This window comes from Pristiophorus japonicus, chromosome 9, assembly GCF_044704955.1.
Source record: "Pristiophorus japonicus isolate sPriJap1 chromosome 9, sPriJap1.hap1, whole genome shotgun sequence".
NCBI classification, from domain to species: Eukaryota; Metazoa; Chordata; class Chondrichthyes; family Pristiophoridae; genus Pristiophorus; species Pristiophorus japonicus.
The window spans coordinates 20,284,256-20,301,562 of record NC_091985.1 but is presented as its reverse complement, the minus strand read 5'-3'; the positions used below and the strand labels follow the sequence as shown (position 1 = coordinate 20,301,562).

At 46.1% G+C, this 17,307-nt stretch overlaps 2 protein-coding genes across 8 annotated transcripts in view; one reads left to right on the top strand and one right to left on the bottom strand.

Annotated features, from left to right (window-relative positions):
- The window catches only part of LOC139272955 (homeobox-containing protein 1-like), a 178,000-nt gene that overhangs the window by 65,883 nt on the left and 94,810 nt on the right, over window positions 1–17,307 (top strand). For 5 of the 6 annotated variants that reach the window (XR_011594976.1, XM_070889124.1, XM_070889126.1 and 2 more), the window contains exon 2: window positions 11,128–11,286. The exons of the other annotated variant lie outside the window; for it this stretch is intronic. Coding sequence is in view for 4 of the 5 variants with exons in the window: in XM_070889124.1 (XP_070745225.1) it covers window positions 11,186–11,286 (101 nt within the window). In the remaining variant the exon portion in view is untranslated. The remainder of the gene's footprint in view (window positions 1–11,127; window positions 11,287–17,307) is intronic. 6 annotated transcript variants of the gene reach the window in all.
- Window positions 1–17,307, bottom strand: part of ints9 (integrator complex subunit 9) — a 66,626-nt gene that overhangs the window by 47,504 nt on the left and 1,815 nt on the right. The gene's annotated exons all lie outside the window — the stretch shown is intronic.

The window sequence follows — 17,307 nt, the reverse complement described above, 5'->3', positions numbered from 1 at the left end:
AGAACAGGGTTACATTCCTCAAAAAAAACCACACACACACACACACACACACACACACACACACACACAGGTATAAACACAGGGAAACTATTGGCTGGAGCAACTCGATGTATCCAAGGCTGTTAAGAGAAGCAAGAGGAAATAGCAGAGGCTCTGACCATCATTTTTCAATCCTCTCCAGCTACAGGTGTGGTGCCAGAGGACTGGAGGACTGCTAATGTTGCACCTTTGTTTAAAAAGGGAGAAAAGGACAGACTGATTAATTACAGACCAGTCAGCCTAAACTCGGTGGTGGGAAAATTATTGGAAAAAATTCTGTGGGACAAGATAAATCTTCATTTATAAAGACACGGATTAATCAAGGACAGTCAGCATGGATTTGTTATGGGAAGGTCATGTCTGACTATCTTGATTGAAGTTTTTGAGGAGGTAACAAGGAGGGTCGATGAGGGTAGTGTATTTGATGCAGTGTATGTGGATTTTAGCAAGGCTTTTGATAAGGTCCCACATGGCAGACTGGTCATGAAAGTAAAAGAAGATGGGATCCAAGGCAAAGTGGCAAGTTGGATCCAAATTTGGTTCAGAGGCAAGAAGCAAAAGGGTAATGGTTCATGGATGTCTTTGTGACTGGAAGGCTGTTTCCAGTGGGGTTTTGCAGGGCTCAGTACTTGGTCCCTTGCTTTTTGTGCTATATATCAATGATTTAGACTTGAATGTAGGGGATATGATTAAGAAGTTTGCGGATGATACAAAAATTGGCTGTGTGGTTGATAAAGAAGAAGAAAGCTGTAGACTGCAGGAAGATATAAATCAACTGGTCAGAACAGTGGCAAATGGAATTTAATCCAGAGAAGTGTGAGGTAATTAATGCATTTGGGGAGGGCCAACAAGGCAAGGGAATACACATTAAATGGTACAACACTGAGAAATGTAGAGGAACAAAAGGACCTTGAAGTGCATGTCCACAGATCCCTGAAGGTAGCAGACTGGGTAGTTAAGGCGTCAAACAGAATACTTGCCGTTATTAGCCGAGGCATTGAATACAAGAGCAGGCAGGTTATGTTTAAATTAAATCAAACAAGTAGTTAGGCCACAGCTAGAATACTGTGTACAGTTCTGGTCACCACATTACAGGAAAGATGTGATTGCACGAGAGAGGGTACAGAGGAGATTTACGAGGATGTTGCCTGTACTGGAGAATTTTAGCTACGAGGAAAGATTGGATAGGCTGGGTTTGTTTTCTTTGGAACTGAGGAAGTGGAGGGGAGACCTTATTGAGGTGTATAAAATTATGAGAGGCCTAGATAAAATAGAGAGGAAGGACCTATTTCCGAGTGGAGGGATCAACAACCATGGGGCATAGATTTAAAGTAATTGGTAGGAGGTTTAGAGGGGATTTGAGGGGAATTTTTCTCACCCAGAGGGTGGTGGGGGTCTGGAACGAACTCATTGCCTGAAAGGGTGGTAGAGGCAGAAACCCTCACCACATTTAAAAAGTACTTGGATGTGCACTTGAAGTGCCGTAACCTACAAGGCTATGGACCAAGAGTGGAAAGTGGGATTAGGCTGGATAGCTCTTTGTCGGCCGGCACGGACACAATGGGTGAAATGGCCTCCTACCGTGCTGTAAATTTCTATGATTCTATGATCTTTAACTTGCTGGTTATAATATATCTTTAAAAAATAAAATAGAATCCGGTAAGCAGCAGTTTCTTTTCCTACATCTTCCTCCTAAAAATGTTGACTCTTGCAGGTTATTGATCCTGTCCTTATTCAATGGCCACACAGGCAATCAACAACGACCTGGATTTGGTAGATAGCAATCAACAACGACCTGGATTTGTAATTGGCACTTCACAGAGATGCAAGAAAAAATAATTGGATGCCAAGATAGAGAAGGAGATATTAGAAGGGGTGAACAAAGGCTTGCTCAAAGAGGTGGGCTTAAAGGAGGAATTTAACGAGGCAATGCTAGAGCATGCATCTCAGGAGGCTAAAAGCACGGCTGCCAATGGTGGGGCAAAAAAAAGGAGTGCACCAAAGCCAGAGTCAGAGAAATGGGAAGTTCGAGAGGGGTTGCAATGTTTGAAGAGGTTACAGAGTTAGGGAGGGGTGAAGCCATTTGGGAAGAACCTTAGTTGATTTCCACCCTCTCCTTAATGCATGGGAACTTAGGATATTTGTAACCCTCATTCTGATTACCCCAGCTAGCTCAACACAGATCATTGAACGGGCCTATACTTTCTGGAGTTTAGAAGAATGAGAGGTGATCTCATTGAAACATATAAGATTGGGAGGGGGATTGACAGGGTAGATGCTGGGAGGTTGGCTCCCTGGCTGGAGAGACTAGAACTAGGGGATACGGTCTTGATAAGGGGTCGGCCATTTAAGACCGAGATGAGGAGGAATTTCTTCACTCAGAGGGTTGTGAATCTTTGGTATTCTCTACCTCAGAGGGCTGTGGATACTCAGTCTATGAGTATATTCAAGGTTGAGATTTTTGGAATCTCGGGGAATCAAGGAATATGGGGATCGGGCGGGAAAGTGGAGTTGAGGTTAAAACATAGAAACATAGAAAATAGGTGCAGGAGCAGGCCATTCAGCCCTTCTAGCCTGCACCGCCATTCAACGAGTTCATGGCTGAACATGAAACTTCAGTACCCACTTCCTGCTTTCACGCCATACCCCTTGATCCCCCGAGTAGTAAGGACTTCATCTAACTCCCTTTTGAATATATTTAGTGAATTGGCCTCAACTACTTCCTGTGGTAGAGAATTCCACAGGTTCACCACTCTCTGGGTGAAGAAGTTTCTCCTTATCTCGGTCCTAAATGGCTTACCCCTTATCCTTAGACTGTGACCCCTGGTTCTGGACTTCCCCAACATTGGGAACATTCTTCCTGCATCCAACCTGTCCAAACCCGTCAGAATTTTAAACGTTTCTATGAACCATGATCTTTTTGAATGGCGAAGCATTATCGAGGGGCCGTATGGCCTACTCCTGCTCCTAATTATTATGTTCTATGACCACGGATTGATCGTGGGATTTCCTGGTCTCTATTTTTCAATTATTTGCCAGATTTGCTGGGGTTGGGGGTAATATATTAGCATGGATAGAGGATTGGCTAACGAACAGAAAACAGAGTCAGGATAAACGGTTCATTCTCTGGTTGGCAACCAGTAACTAGTGGGGTACCGCAGGGACCCCAACTGTTTACAATCTATATTAACGACTTGGAAGAAGGGACCGAGTGTAATTTAGCCAAGTTTGCTGACGAAAAAAAGATGGGAGGAAAAGCAATGTGTGAGGACACACAAAATCTGTAAAAGGACATAGACAGGCTAAGTGAGTGGGCAAAATTTTGGCAGATGGAGTATAATGTTGGAAAGTGTGAGGTCATGCACTTTGGCAGAAAAAAAATCAAGAGCAAGTCATTATTTAAATGGAGAAAGATTGCAAAATGCCGCAGTACAGCGGGACCTGGGGGTACTTGTGCATGAAACACAAAAGGATAGTGTGCAGGTACAGCAAGTGATCTGGAAGGCCAATGGTATCTTGGCCTTTATTGCAAAGGGGATGGAGTATAAAAGCAGGGAAGTCTTGCTACAGCTATATAAAAAGGTATTGGTGAGGCCACACCTGGAATACTGCGTGTAGTTTTGGTTTCCATATTTACAAAAGGATATACTTGCTTTGGAGGCAGTTCAGAGAAGGTTCACTAGGTTGATTCCGGGGATGAGGGGGTTGACTTATGAGGAAAGGTTGAGTAGATTGGGCCTCTACTCACTGGAGTTCAGAAGAATGAGAGGTGATCTTATCGAAATGTATAAGATTATGAGGGGGCTTGACAAGGTGGATGCAGAGAGGATGTTTTCACTGATAGGGGAGACTAGAACTAGAGGGCATGATCTTAGTATAAGGGGCTGCCCATTTAAAAAAGAGATGAGGAGAAATTTCTTCTCTGAGGGTTGTAAATCTGTGGAATTCGCTACCTCAGAGCTGTGGAAGCTGGGACATTGAATAAATTTAAGACAAAAATAGACAGTTTCTTGAACGATAAGGGGATAAGGGGTTATGGGGAGCGGGCGGGGAAGTGGAGCTGAGTCCATGATGAGATCAGCCATGATCTTATTGAATGGCGGAGCAGGCTCGAGGGGCCATATGGCCTTCTCCTGCTCCTATTTCTTATGTTATGTTCTTATAAACTTGTTGAGTCATTCTCTACCACCTTGTGGACCATTGCCAGCCTACTGCCTGATGTTCCCACGGTGTTGCAGTGGAGACGGCAGGAAATGCATGGCTGACAGGCTGATCTTATGTCCACCACAGTACTGTATAATTTGTATATCCTGGGGCTCAAGTGGACAGGAGTTCGTACTGAGGATAGACTCCAGCCACGAACTGCAAGTTAAAATAATTGGCAAAAGAACTAGAGGGGAGATGAAGAAAACATTTTTGACGCAGCGAATTGTTATGATCCAGAATGCACTGCCTGAAAGGAGCTTGCAGTGCACAAATTGACTGCCGCGTTTCTTACAACAGTGACTACACTTCAAAAAGTACTTCATTGGCTGAAAAGCGCTTTGGGATGTCCTGAGGTCATGAAAGACGCTATATCAGTGGTGGGCAAAATATGGCCCGCCTGCCAGGTCATTCTATCCCACCCGCTGGAGCTCGAGCTGTACTTTCGTTTATCCACGTTTACTTCTCATGAACCAGAGAGAGACCCAAACCTCAGCCAAGGAAAAACCATAGTAATATTTAATTTAAATTAATAATTTGCAAAAGCGATTTTCCCTGGCCCGAACTTAAAAGGATCCATTCCTTGATTCTGGGGCCAATGGCGCACAACTGTACCCAGAATGCACCTCATCGTCGAATATGCTCTATCCATTTTAGAGTGGAGTCATGGTTGCTCATCTCCACAACTCTTAACGAAGAAAGTGACTGGCGCTGGATCTTTCCTCTCCCTGTATCTGGAGTACGACAGCAGGGGAGTTTACATCTGGCAATCTATCATCATTTAAAAAATACTCTGTTTTTCTATTTTTTCTACCAAAACTTCACATTTCTCCACATTACATTCCATTTGCCATGTTCTTGCCCACTCACTTAGCCTGTCTATATCCCCTTGAAGCCTCTTTGCATCCTCCTCACAACTTACATTCCCACCTAGCTTTGTATCATCAGCAAACTTGGATAGAATACATTTGGTACCCTCATCCAAATCATTGATATAGATTGTGAATAGCGGAGGCCCAAGTACTGATTCTTGCGGTACCCCAATAGTTAGTCTGCCAGCCCAAAAATGACCCGTTTACATAGAAACATAGAAAATAGGTGCAGGAGTAGGCCATTCGGCCCTTCGAGCCTGCACCACCATTCAATAAGATCATGGCTGATCATTTCTTCAGTATCCCTTTCCTGCTTTCTCTCCATACCCCTTGATCCCTTTAGCCATAAAGGCCATATCTAACTCCCTCTTGAATATATCCAATGAAGTGGCATCAACAACTCTCTGCGGCAGGGAATTCCACAGGTTAACAACTCTGAGTGAAGAAGTTTCTCCTCATCTCAGTCCTAAACGGCCTACCCGTTATCCTTAGACTGTGACCCCTGGTTCTGGACTTCCCCAACATCGGGAACAATCTTCCCACATCTAGCCTGTCCAGTCCAGTCAGAATCTTATATGTTTCTATGAGATCCCCTCTCATCCTTCTAAACTCCAGTGTATAAAGGCCCAGTTGATCCAGTTTCTCCTCATATGTCAGTCCAGTCCATCCCTGGAATCAGTCTGGTGAACCTTCACTGCACTCCCTCAATAGCAAGAATGTCCTTCCTCAGATTAGGAAACCAAAACTGAACACAATATTCTAGGTGGAGCCTCACCAAGGCCCTGTACTACTGCAGCAAGACTTCCCTGCTCCTATACTCAAATCCCCTTGTTATGAAGGCCAACATACCATTTGCCTTCTTCACCGCCTGCTGTACCTGCATGCCAACTTTCAATGATTGATGAACCATGACACCCAGGTCTCGCTGCACCTCCCCTTTTCCTAATCTGCCACCATTCAGATAATATTCTGCCTTTGTGTTTTTGCCCCCAAAGTGGATAACCTCACATTTATCCACATTATACTGCATCTGCCATGTAGTTGCCCACTCGCCTAACCTGTCCAAGTCACCCTGCAGCCTCTTAGTGTCCTCCTCACAGATCACACCGCCACCCAGTTTAGTGTCATCTGCAAACTTGGAGATATTACACTCAATTCCATCATCTAAATCATTAATATATATTGTAAAGAGCTGGGGTCCCAGCACTGAGCCCTGCGACATTCCACTAGTCACTGCCTGCCATTCAGAAAAGGACCCGTTAATCCTGACTCTCTGCTTCCTGTCTGCCAACCAGTTCTCTATCCACGTCAGTACATTACCCCCAATACCATGTGCTTTGATTTTGCAGACCAATCTCCTGTGTGGGACCTTATCAAAAGCCTTTTGAAAGTCCAAATACACCACATCCACTGGTTCTCCCTTGTCCAATCTACTAGTTACATCCTCAAAAAATTCCAGAAGATTTGTCAAACATGATTACTCTTTTATAAATCCATGCTGACTTGGGACCAATCCTATCACTGCTCTCCAAATGCACTGCTATTTCATCTTTAATGATTGATTCCAACATTTTCCCCACCACCAATGTCAGGCTCAGCGGTCTATAATTACCTGTTTACTCGCTCCCTCCTTTTTTTAAAAAGTGGTGTTACATTAGCTATCCTCCAGTCCATAGGAACTGATCCAGAGTTGATAGACTATTGGAAAATGATCACCAATGCATCCACTATTTCTAGGGCCACTTCCTTAAGTACTCTGGGATGTAGACTATCAGGCCCTGGGGATTTATTGGCCTTCAATCCCGTCAATTTCCCTAACACAATTTCCCGCCTAATAAGGATATCCTTCTGCTCCTCCTTCTCAATAGACCCTCGGTCCTCTAGTACATCCGGAATGTTATTTGTGTCTTCCTTTGTGAAGACAGAACCAAAGTACGTGTTCAATTGGTCTGCCATTTCTTTGACCCCATTATAAATTCACACGAATCCGACTGCAAGGGACCTAAGTTTGTCTTCACTAATCTTTTTCTCTTCACATATCCAAAGAAGCTTTTGCAGTCAATTTTTAGTTTCTGGCAAGCTTCCTCTCATACTCTATTTCCCCCCTCTTAATTAAACCCTTTGTCCTCCTCTGCTGAATTCTAAAATTCTCCCAGTCCTCCGGTTTGCTACTTTTTCTAGCTAATTTGTATGCCTCTTCTTTGGAATTAATACTATCCTTAATTTCCTTTGTTAGCCAGTTTATTTCTACTCCCTGTTTTCTGTCTGTTAACCAATCCTCAATCCATGCAAGTATATTATCTCCAATCCCATGCGCCTAATTCTGTTTAATAACATCGTGTGGCATCTTATCGAATGCCTTCTGAAAATCCAAATACACCACATCCACTGGTTCCCCCTTATCTATTCTGCTAGTTATAACCTCAAAAAACTAACAGATTTGTCAAACATGATTTCCCTTTCATCATCATCATCTGCAGTCCCTCGAAATCGAGGAAAATTTGCTTCCACTCTAAAATTGAGTTCTCAGGTGACTGTACAGTCCAATATGGGAATTACAGTCTCTGTCACAGGTGGGACAGACAGTCATTGAAGGAAAGGGTGGGTGAGAAGTCTGGTTTGCCGCACGCTCCTTCCGCTGCCTGTGCTTGTTTTCTGCATGCTCTCGGCGACGAGACTCGAGGTGCTCAGCGCCCTCCCGGATGCTCTTCCTCCACTTAGGGCGGTCTTTGGCCAGGGATTCCCAGGTGTCGGTGGGGATGTTACACTTTATTAAGGAGGCTTTGAGGGTGTCATTGAAACATTATTTCTGCCCGCCTGCGGCTCGCTTGCCGTGTAGGAGTTCAGAGCAGAGTGCTAGCTTTGCGAGTCTTGTGTCGGACATGTGGACAATTTGGCCTGCCCAACGGAGCTGGTCGCGTGTGGTCAGTGCTTTGATGCTGGCCTGATCGAGAACACTGACGTTGGTGCATCTATCCTCCCAGGGGAATCCCTTTCATAAATCCACTTTGACTCTGCCAATCCTATTATTATTTACTAAGTACCCTGTTACCACGTCCTTAATAATAGATTCTAGCTTTTCCCCTACTATTGATGTCAGGCTAACCTTCGTCGTCTCCAGGCCAGGTCCAAGACCACCTCAACCTCTGTCACCGAGCTACAGTACGCGGACGACGCCTACATCTGCGCACAGAGGCTGAATTCCAAGTCATAGTCAACATGTTCACTGAGGCGTACGAAAGCATGTGCCTTACGCTAAACATCCGTAAGACAAAGGTCCTCCACCAACTTGTCCCCGCCGCACAGCACTGCCCCCCCCTTCATCATGATCCACGGCGTGGCCCTGGACAACATGGACCATTTCCCATACCTCAGGAGCCTCTTATCAACAAGAGCAGACAGTGACGACGAGATTCAACACCGCCTCCAGTGCGCCAGTGCAGCCTTTGGCCGCCTGAGGAAAAGAGTGTTTGAAGACCAGGCCCTTAAATCTGCCACTAAGCTCATGGTCTACAGGGCTGTAGTAATATCCACCCTCCTGTATGGCTCAGAGACATGGACCATGTACAGTAGACACCTCAAGTCGATGGAGAAATATCACCAACGATGGCTCCGCAAGATCCTAAAAATCCCGAGAGGACAGACGCACCAACGTTAGCGTCCTCGATCAGGCCAACATCCCCAGCATTGAAGCACGGAACTCACTTGATCAGCTCTGCTGGGCAGGCCACATTGTTCGCATGCCAGACACGAGGCTCCCAAATCAAGCGCTCTACTTGAACTCCTTCAAGGTAATCGAGCCAAAGGTGGGCAGAGGAAACGTTACATGTACACCCTCAAAGCCTCCCTGATAAAGTGCATCATCCCCACCGACACCTGGGAGTCCCTGGCCAAAGACCGCCCTAAGAGGAGGAAGTGCATCCGGGAGGGCGCTGAGCACCTCGAGTCTCATCGCTGAGAGCAGGCAGAAATGAAGCGCAGGCAGCGGAAAGAGCGCGCGACAAACCAGTCCCACCCTCCCTTTCCCTCAACGACTATCTGTCCCACCTATGACAGGGACTGTGGTTCTTGTATTGGACTGTTCAGCAACCTAAGAACTCATGCTAAGAGTGGAGGCAAGTCTTCCTCGATTCCGAGGGACTGCCTATGATGATAATGATGTAGTTCTGCTCTGTAGTTCACTGTTTTCTCTCTCCCTCCTTTCTTAAATAGCAGGGTTACATTTTCTACCTTCCAATCTGCAGGAAGTGTTCTAGAATCTATGGAATTTTGGAAGATGACAACCAATTCATCCAATATCTCCATCAGGTCTAGGGGACTTATCGGCTTTCAGTCCCATTAATTTCTCCAATCTTTTTTTATGAATACTAATTTCTTTCAGTTCCTCATTCTCGCTAGACCCTTGGTTCTCCACTATTTCCGGAAGGTTTTTTTGCGTATTCTTCCGTGAAGACAAACACAAAGTATTTGTTTAATTTCTCTGCCATTTCTTTATTCTCCATTATAATTTCTCCTGTCTCAGCCTGTAAGTGACCCACATTTACTTTCGCTAATCTTTTCCTTTTTACATACCTATGGAAGCTTTTACAGTCAGTTTTTATGTCCCTCGTTAGTTTACTCTCATATTCTATTTTCCCTTCCTTTATCGATTTCTTGGTCCTCCTTTGCTGAATTCCAAAAATTCTCAATTCTCAGGCTTGCTGCTGTTTTTGGCAACATTATAAGCATCTTCCTTTGATCTACTAATTACTATCTTCAACTTCTCTCGTTAGCCATGATTGGACCACTTTTCCTGTGGGGTTTTTAATGTCTAAAAGGAATGTATATTTGTTGTAAATTATGTATTAATTTTTTAAATGCTAGCCATTGCTTGTCTACCATCATACCTTTTAATGTAGTTTCCCAATCTACCTAAGCCAACTCGCCCCTCATACTCATGTAGTTTGCTTTGTTTAGATTTAAGACCCTGGTATCACTTTCAAACTTAATATAAAATTCTATCATACTATGGTCACTCTTCACTAACGGCCTCTTTACTACAAGGTTATTAATGAACACTTTCTCATTGCACAAGTCCAGATCTAAAATAGTCTGTTCCCTAGTTGGTTCCTCAACATATTGATCTAAAAAACTGTCTTGTATACATTCCATGAATTTGTCCTCCACACTATTATTGACTGGGCAAACCAAATTTGCAGTATGTAGATTGAAGTCCCCCATGATTACTGTATTACCATTGTTACATGCACCTCTAATTCCCTGATGTAATGTAGGGCACAGTATACAACTACTGTTTGGGGCCTATAAACAACTCCCACCAAGTTTTCTGTACCTTGCTGTTTCTTGGCTCCGCCCAAACTAATTCTACTTCTTGATTTTCGGAGCTAAGATCAGTTCTCTCTACTGTCTTTATCCCATCCTTTATTATCAAGGATACCCCTCCTCCTTTCCCATTTTGCCTAACACTTCTAGAAGTTAAGTATCCTGGAATATTTAGTTTCCAACCTTGGTCACTTTGCAATCACATGTCCGCAATGGCTATTAAATCAAACATATTCATTTCGATCTGCGCTATTAATTCATCTATTTTGTTGTGAATGCTTCACGCATTCAGATACGTGCTAGAATTTCCCCAAAAGTCGGCAGCGCCTGATTGCTGCCCAAAATACCGCCAAGGCTGGGAAGATAATCGTCGATGAAAACTTCCGAAATTAAAAAAAAAAAATCTGCCCAGGTGAATAATATGGGCCTTGCACCCCCAATCTGGGCGGAAAAGTGCAATTTCGGCTAGGTTGGGTGGTGCTTAAAGAAAATGGGCGATAAATTAAAATAATCTATAAAAATTTACACCAAGGCTGCGGGTTGGGCCGAACAACAAAAAAAAGAATAAAAATAATTTTTCAAAAAACATAACTAAGAAATCCCCAAAACTTTTCAAAGACATTTAAAAATTAAATCACCCTAACAGATTTTGCAAATAAATAGTAAAAAACCACTTACCTTTTTCTTGCAGACTTACTTACCTAACGCCCAGCTCTGCTGATCCTCGTGGGCGTTTAAAACATTTACCTATGGGTCCCCGCTCAGCCGAAGATCGCGCCAGGGCTATCTGTGGACGTTGCACGCCAGCGGTCCTCTCCAGCGGGACCTCGAAACCGCCGGTGTGCCTCAGGTAGGGAATTTTTCGCCAACTCAGTTCTCGCCCCAAACAGCCAATACCGCCGAGAAACCGGGCAGTGATGGAGTGCAAATTCTAGCCTTTAGCTTTGACCTTTTTTCTATTTTACCCTGATGTCACCTTAGTCACTGATGCCCTATTTCCTTTGTTACTCTCTGTCCATTCCTGACCCACTCTGCTCTGGAGCCTTGACATTTCTCTTGCTACTTTTAAATCTACTCTTTCCTGAATCCTCCCCCTCTTCCCTTCATTAGTTTAAAACCCTGTCTACTGCCCTAGTTATTCGATTCGCCAGGACACTGGTTCCAGCCCGTCCCAACGGAACAGCTCCCTCTTTCCCCAATACTGGTGCAAGTGCCTCACGAAGCTAAATCTCTGCCTTCCACACCACTCTATGAGCCATGCATTTAACCTTCTATTCTGCTTATCCCTATGCCAATTGGCGCATGGCTCAGGTAACTGTTGTGTATCTGTAAAGCATGCACTCCCATGTTCCGCCACCAGGGAGTGCATCCCCTGAAGTCCCAAGGGATCCCAGCATCCCTTGGGAGCACTGTATACAAGCCGACCCCTAAGGACTGTTCCTCATTCTGGAGTGTCTTAATAAAGACTGAGGTCACTGTTACTTTAACCTCCCTGTGTGCAGTCTTATCTGTGTTAGGAACACAACAACTGGTGACGAGTACACGAACCCAACGCAAAGATGCAGCAAACTGTGGGCATCCTGGAGAAGTTCTCGGAGGGTGAGGACTGGGAAGCCTATGTCGAATGGCTAGACCAACGAGCTGGACGGAGAAGGAAGCACTGCAAAAAGGAGAGTGGTCCTCCTCACGGTCTGCGGGGCACCGACCTACAGCCTCATGACGAATCTTCTGGCTCCAGTGAAACCCACAGATAAGTATGAGGAGCTGCGTACACTGGCTCAGGAGCATCTTAACCCGAGGGAGAGCGTGCTGATGGCGAGATATCGGTTCTACACGTGCCAGCGATCTGAAGGTCAGGAAGTGGTGAGCTACGTCGCCGAGCTAAGGCGACTTGCAGGACAATGTGAGTTTGTTGGCTACCTGGAGCAGATGCTCAGAGACTTTTTTGTACTGGGCATTGGCCACGAGACCATCCTACGAAAACCTTTGACTGTAGAGACACCGACTCTCAGTAAGGCTATTGCGATAGCACAGGCGTTTATGTCCACCAGTGATAACACCAAACAAATCTCTCAGCACACAAGTGCTAGCAATGTTCATAAATTAACTGGAACTGTGTTTGTGAGCAGAAATGTACAGGGCAGAAACCACGAGTCTGCAACTGCCAGCAGGCCTCAGGTGACCCAGATGACTCAGAGTCCCCAACAAAGGATGAATGCAAGGCAATTCACACCTTGGCGTTGTGGAGGCTTCCATTCAGCCTATTCATGCCGCTTCAAAGGGTATGTTTCCAAGAGCTGTGGAACAATGGGGCACATCCAACGAGCTTGCAGACGAGTTGCAAACTCTGCAAAACCTGCTAACCACCACATGGCAGAGGTACATCGGTCCATAGTGGATCAAAGCAATTTCGAGCCTCAGAGAGTGGAGGCAGATGCTGAAGTACACGGGATGCACACATTTGAGATGAAATGTCCACCTATAATGCTAAATGTAAAATTGAATGGCTTACCCGCAGCCATGGAAGTGGACACTGGCGCTAGCCAATCCATCATGAGTAAAAAGATGTTTGAGAGACTGTGGTGCAACAAGACACTCAGACCAGCCCTGAGCCCCATCCACATGAAACTGAGAACGTACACTAAAGAGCTTATCACTGTCCTGGGCAGCGCTTTGGTCAAGGTCACCTACGAGGGCACAATGCACGAACTGCCACTCTGGATTGTCCCAGGCGATGGTCGCACACTGCTTGGGAGGAGTTGGCTGGGCAAAATCCGCTGGAACTGGGACGACATCTGAGCGCTATCACATGTCGATGAGGCCTCACGTACCCAGGTTCTCAACAAATTTCCTTCCCTTTTTGAGCCAGGAATTGGAAACTTTTCCGGGGCGAAGGTGCGGATCCACTTGGTCCCAGAGGCATGACCCATCCACCACAAGGCGCGAGCGGTACCTCGCATGATGAGGGAGAGAGTGGAAATCGAGCTGGACAGGCTGCAACGCGAGGGCATCATCTCCCCAGTGGAATTCAGCGAGTGGGCCAGCCCGATTTTTCAGTACTCAAAAGTGATGGCACGGTCAAGATTTGCGGCGATTTAAATTAACTATTAATCGTTTCTTGCTACAGGACCAATACCCACTACCTAAGGCAGACGACCTATTTGCGACGTTGGCAGGAGGTAAGACGTTCACCAAGCTCGACCTGACTTCGGCCTACATGACGCAGGAGCTGGAGGAGTCTTCGAAGAGCCTCACCTGCATCAACACGCACAACAGATGCCCGATTGGAATTCAGTCGGCTGCAGCGATCTTCCAGAGAAACATGGGGAGCCTACTCAAGTCGGTACCACGCATGGTGGTTTTTCAGGACGACATATTGGTCACAGGTCGGGACACCGTCGAGCACCTACAAAACCTGGAGGAGGTCCTCCAGCGACTGGATCGCGAAGGGCTGCGGCTGAAGAGGTTGAAATGCGTCTTCACGGCAACAGAAGTGGAGTTTTTGGGGAGAAAGATCGCGGCGGATGGCATTCGGCCCACAGACGCCAAGACAGTGGCTATCAGGAACGTGCCCAGGCCATAGAACGTCAGAGCTGCATCGTTCCTGGGACTCAACTATTTTGGTGACTTCCTCCCGGGGTTAAGCACCCTCTTAGAGCCCCTACATGTGTTATTGCGTAAAGGTGAGAACTGGGTATAGGGGGAAAAAAACAAGTAATTGCTTTTGAGAAAGCCAGAAACATTTTATGCTCCAACAAGCTGCTTGTATTGTATAACCCGTGTAAAAGACTTGTGCTAGCATGTGATGCGTCGTCGTACGGAGTGTATTACAACAAGCTAACGTTGCGGGGAAGTTGCAATCTGTGGCCAAGCCTCCAGGAGCTTGTCTAAGGCCGAGAGAGCCTATAGCATGATTGAGAAAGAGGCATTAGCGTGTGTGTTCGGGGTAAAGAAAATGCATCAGTACCTATTTGGCCTCAAATTTGAGCTGGAAACCGATCACAAGCCCCTCATAGCCCTGTTCGCTGAAAACAAAGGGATAAATATAAATGCCTCAGCCCGCATACAAAGGTGGGCACTCGCGCTATCAGCGTATAACTATACCATCCGCCACAGGCCAGGCACCGAGAACTGTGCGGATGCTTTCAGTTGGCTACCATTGCCCACCACGGTTGCAAACTTGTTGATGGTGACGCAGTCCGCAGACTTGTTGATGGTCATGGAAGCGTTTGAAAATGATAAATCACCTGTCAAGGCCTGCCAGATTAGGACTTGGACCAGCCAAGATCCTCTGCTGTCCCTAGTAAAAAAATTGTGTACTGCATGGGAGCTGGGCCAGCATCCCCATTGAAATGCAAGAGCTAATCAAGCCGTTCCAGCGGCGAAAGGACGAGCTGTCCATTCAGGCAGACTGCCTGTTGTGGGGTAACCGCGTAGTGCTACCCAAAAAGGGCAGGGAGACGTTCATCTCAGATCTCCACAGCACACACCCGGGTATAGTAATGATGAAAGCGATAGCCAGATCCCACGTGTGGTGGCCCGGTATCGACTCTGACTTAGAGTCCTGTGTACGGCAATGCAGTGTGTGTGCTCAGTTGAGCAACGCGCCCAGAGAGGCACCACTAAGTTTGTGGTCCTGGCCCTCCAGACCATGGTAGAGGATCCTTGTCGACTAGGTGGGCCCGTTTCTCGGTAAAATGTTCCTGGTGGTGGTGGATGCTTTGTCAAAATGGATTGAATGTGAAATAATGTCGGGAAGCACCGCCACCGCCACCATTGAAAGCCTGAGGGCCATATTTGCAACCCACGGCCTGCTTGATATACTGGTCAGTGACAACGGGCCATGTTTCACCAGTGCCGAATTTAAAGAAATCATGACCCGCAATGGGATCAAACATGTCACCTTGGCCCCGTTTAAACCAGCCTCTAATGGGCAGGCAGAGCGGGCAGCACAAACAATCAAACAGAGCCTCAAACAAATCACAGAAGGCTCACTCCAAACCCGTCTGTTCCAAGTACTGCTCAGCTACCGCACGAGACCCTACTCGCTCACAGGGGTGCCCCCGGCTGAGCTACTTATGAAAAGGATACTTAAAACCAGACCCTCGCTGGTTCACCCCAACCTGCATGATCAGGTCGGGAGTAGGTGGCAGCAACAAAATGTAAACGATGGTCGCGCCACTGTGTCACGGGAAATTGATCTGAATGACCCTGTGTATGTGCTAAACTATGGACATGGTCCCAAGTGGATCGCGGGCACGGTGATAGCTAAAGAAGAGAGTAGGATGTTTGTAGTCAAACTAGACAATGGACAAATTTGCAGAAAGCACCTGGACCAAACGAGGCTGCAGTTCACAGACTGCCTTGAACAACCCACAGCACACACCACCTTTTGAGCCCACAACACACACCCAAAGGATCAACGACACCACCACGGACCAGGAAATCGAACCCATCACACCCAACAAGGCCAGGCTCACCCAGCAGCCCTGCAGGGCCAACAACACGCCAGCCCAGCGAGGGCACAGCCAACACACCAGAACAGACATTTGTACCGAGGCGGTCCCGAGGAAAGGCTCCCGACCGCCTCACCTTGTAAATAGTTTTCACTTTGACTTTGGTGGGGAGAGTGATGTTGTGTATCTGTAAAGCATGCACTCCCATGTTCCGCCACCAGGGAGCGCATCCCCTGAAGTCCCAAGGGATCCCAACATCCCTTGGGAGCACTGTATATAAGCCGGCCCCTAAGGCCTTTTCCTCACTCTGGCGTGTCTTAATAAAGACTGAGGTCACTGTTACTTTAACCTCCCTGTGTTAGGAACACAATAACTTCTACATGCAAAGAGTGGTAGAAGTTTGGAACATTCTGCCGCAAACAGCAATTGATGCCAGGTCAATTATTAATTTAAATCGGAGATAGATTTTTGTTAGCCAAAGTTATTAAGGGATTTGAGGCAAAGGCAGTTATATGGAGTTTGGATGCAGATCAGCCATGATCTCACTGAATGATAGAGGGGCTGAACGACCAACTCCAAGTTCCTATGTTTCTAAATAGCATAGAAGGAGCCCAAATGTAATTTAACAAGAAACCGTTGGATACAGTAATTGGGGAGGGGGGAAAGAGAGAGAATACTTTGGGCCCTTTTGCATGGATGAGTCAGGAGCACCGTTATCGTTATCGGTCTAGTGAATATATATGAAAGGAAAGCGTCTGGCGTAAAAATAAAAAAGGGAAGGTGGCTCAACCGTGGCTATCTCGGGAAATCAGGGATAGTATTAAAGCCAAGGAAATGGCATACAAATGGCATACAAATTGGGCAGAAATAGCAGCGAACCTGGGGACTGGGAGAAATTTAGAACTCAGCAGAGGAGGACAAAGGGTTTGATTAGGACAGGGAAAATGGAGTACGAGAAGAAGCTTGCAGGGAACATTAAGGCGGATTGCAAAAGTTTCTATAGGTATGTGAAGAGAAAAAGGTTAGTAAAGACAAATGTAGGTCCCCTGCAGTCAGAATCAGGGGAAGTCATAACGGGGAACAAAGAAATGGCAGACCAATTGAACAAGTACTTTGGTTCAGTATTCACTAAGGAGGACACAAACAACCTTCCGGATATAAAAGTGGTCAGAGGGTCTAGTAAGGAGGAGGAACTGAGGGAAATCTTTATTAGTCGGGAAATTGTGTTGGGGAAATTGATGGGATTGAAGACCGATAAATCCCCAGGGCCTGATGGACTGCATCCCAGAGTACTTAAGGAGGTGGCCTTGGAAATAGCGGATGCATTGACAGTCATTTTCCAACATTCCATTGACTCTGGATCAGTTCCTATCGAGTGGAGGGTAGCCAATGTAACCCCACTTTTTAAAAAAGGA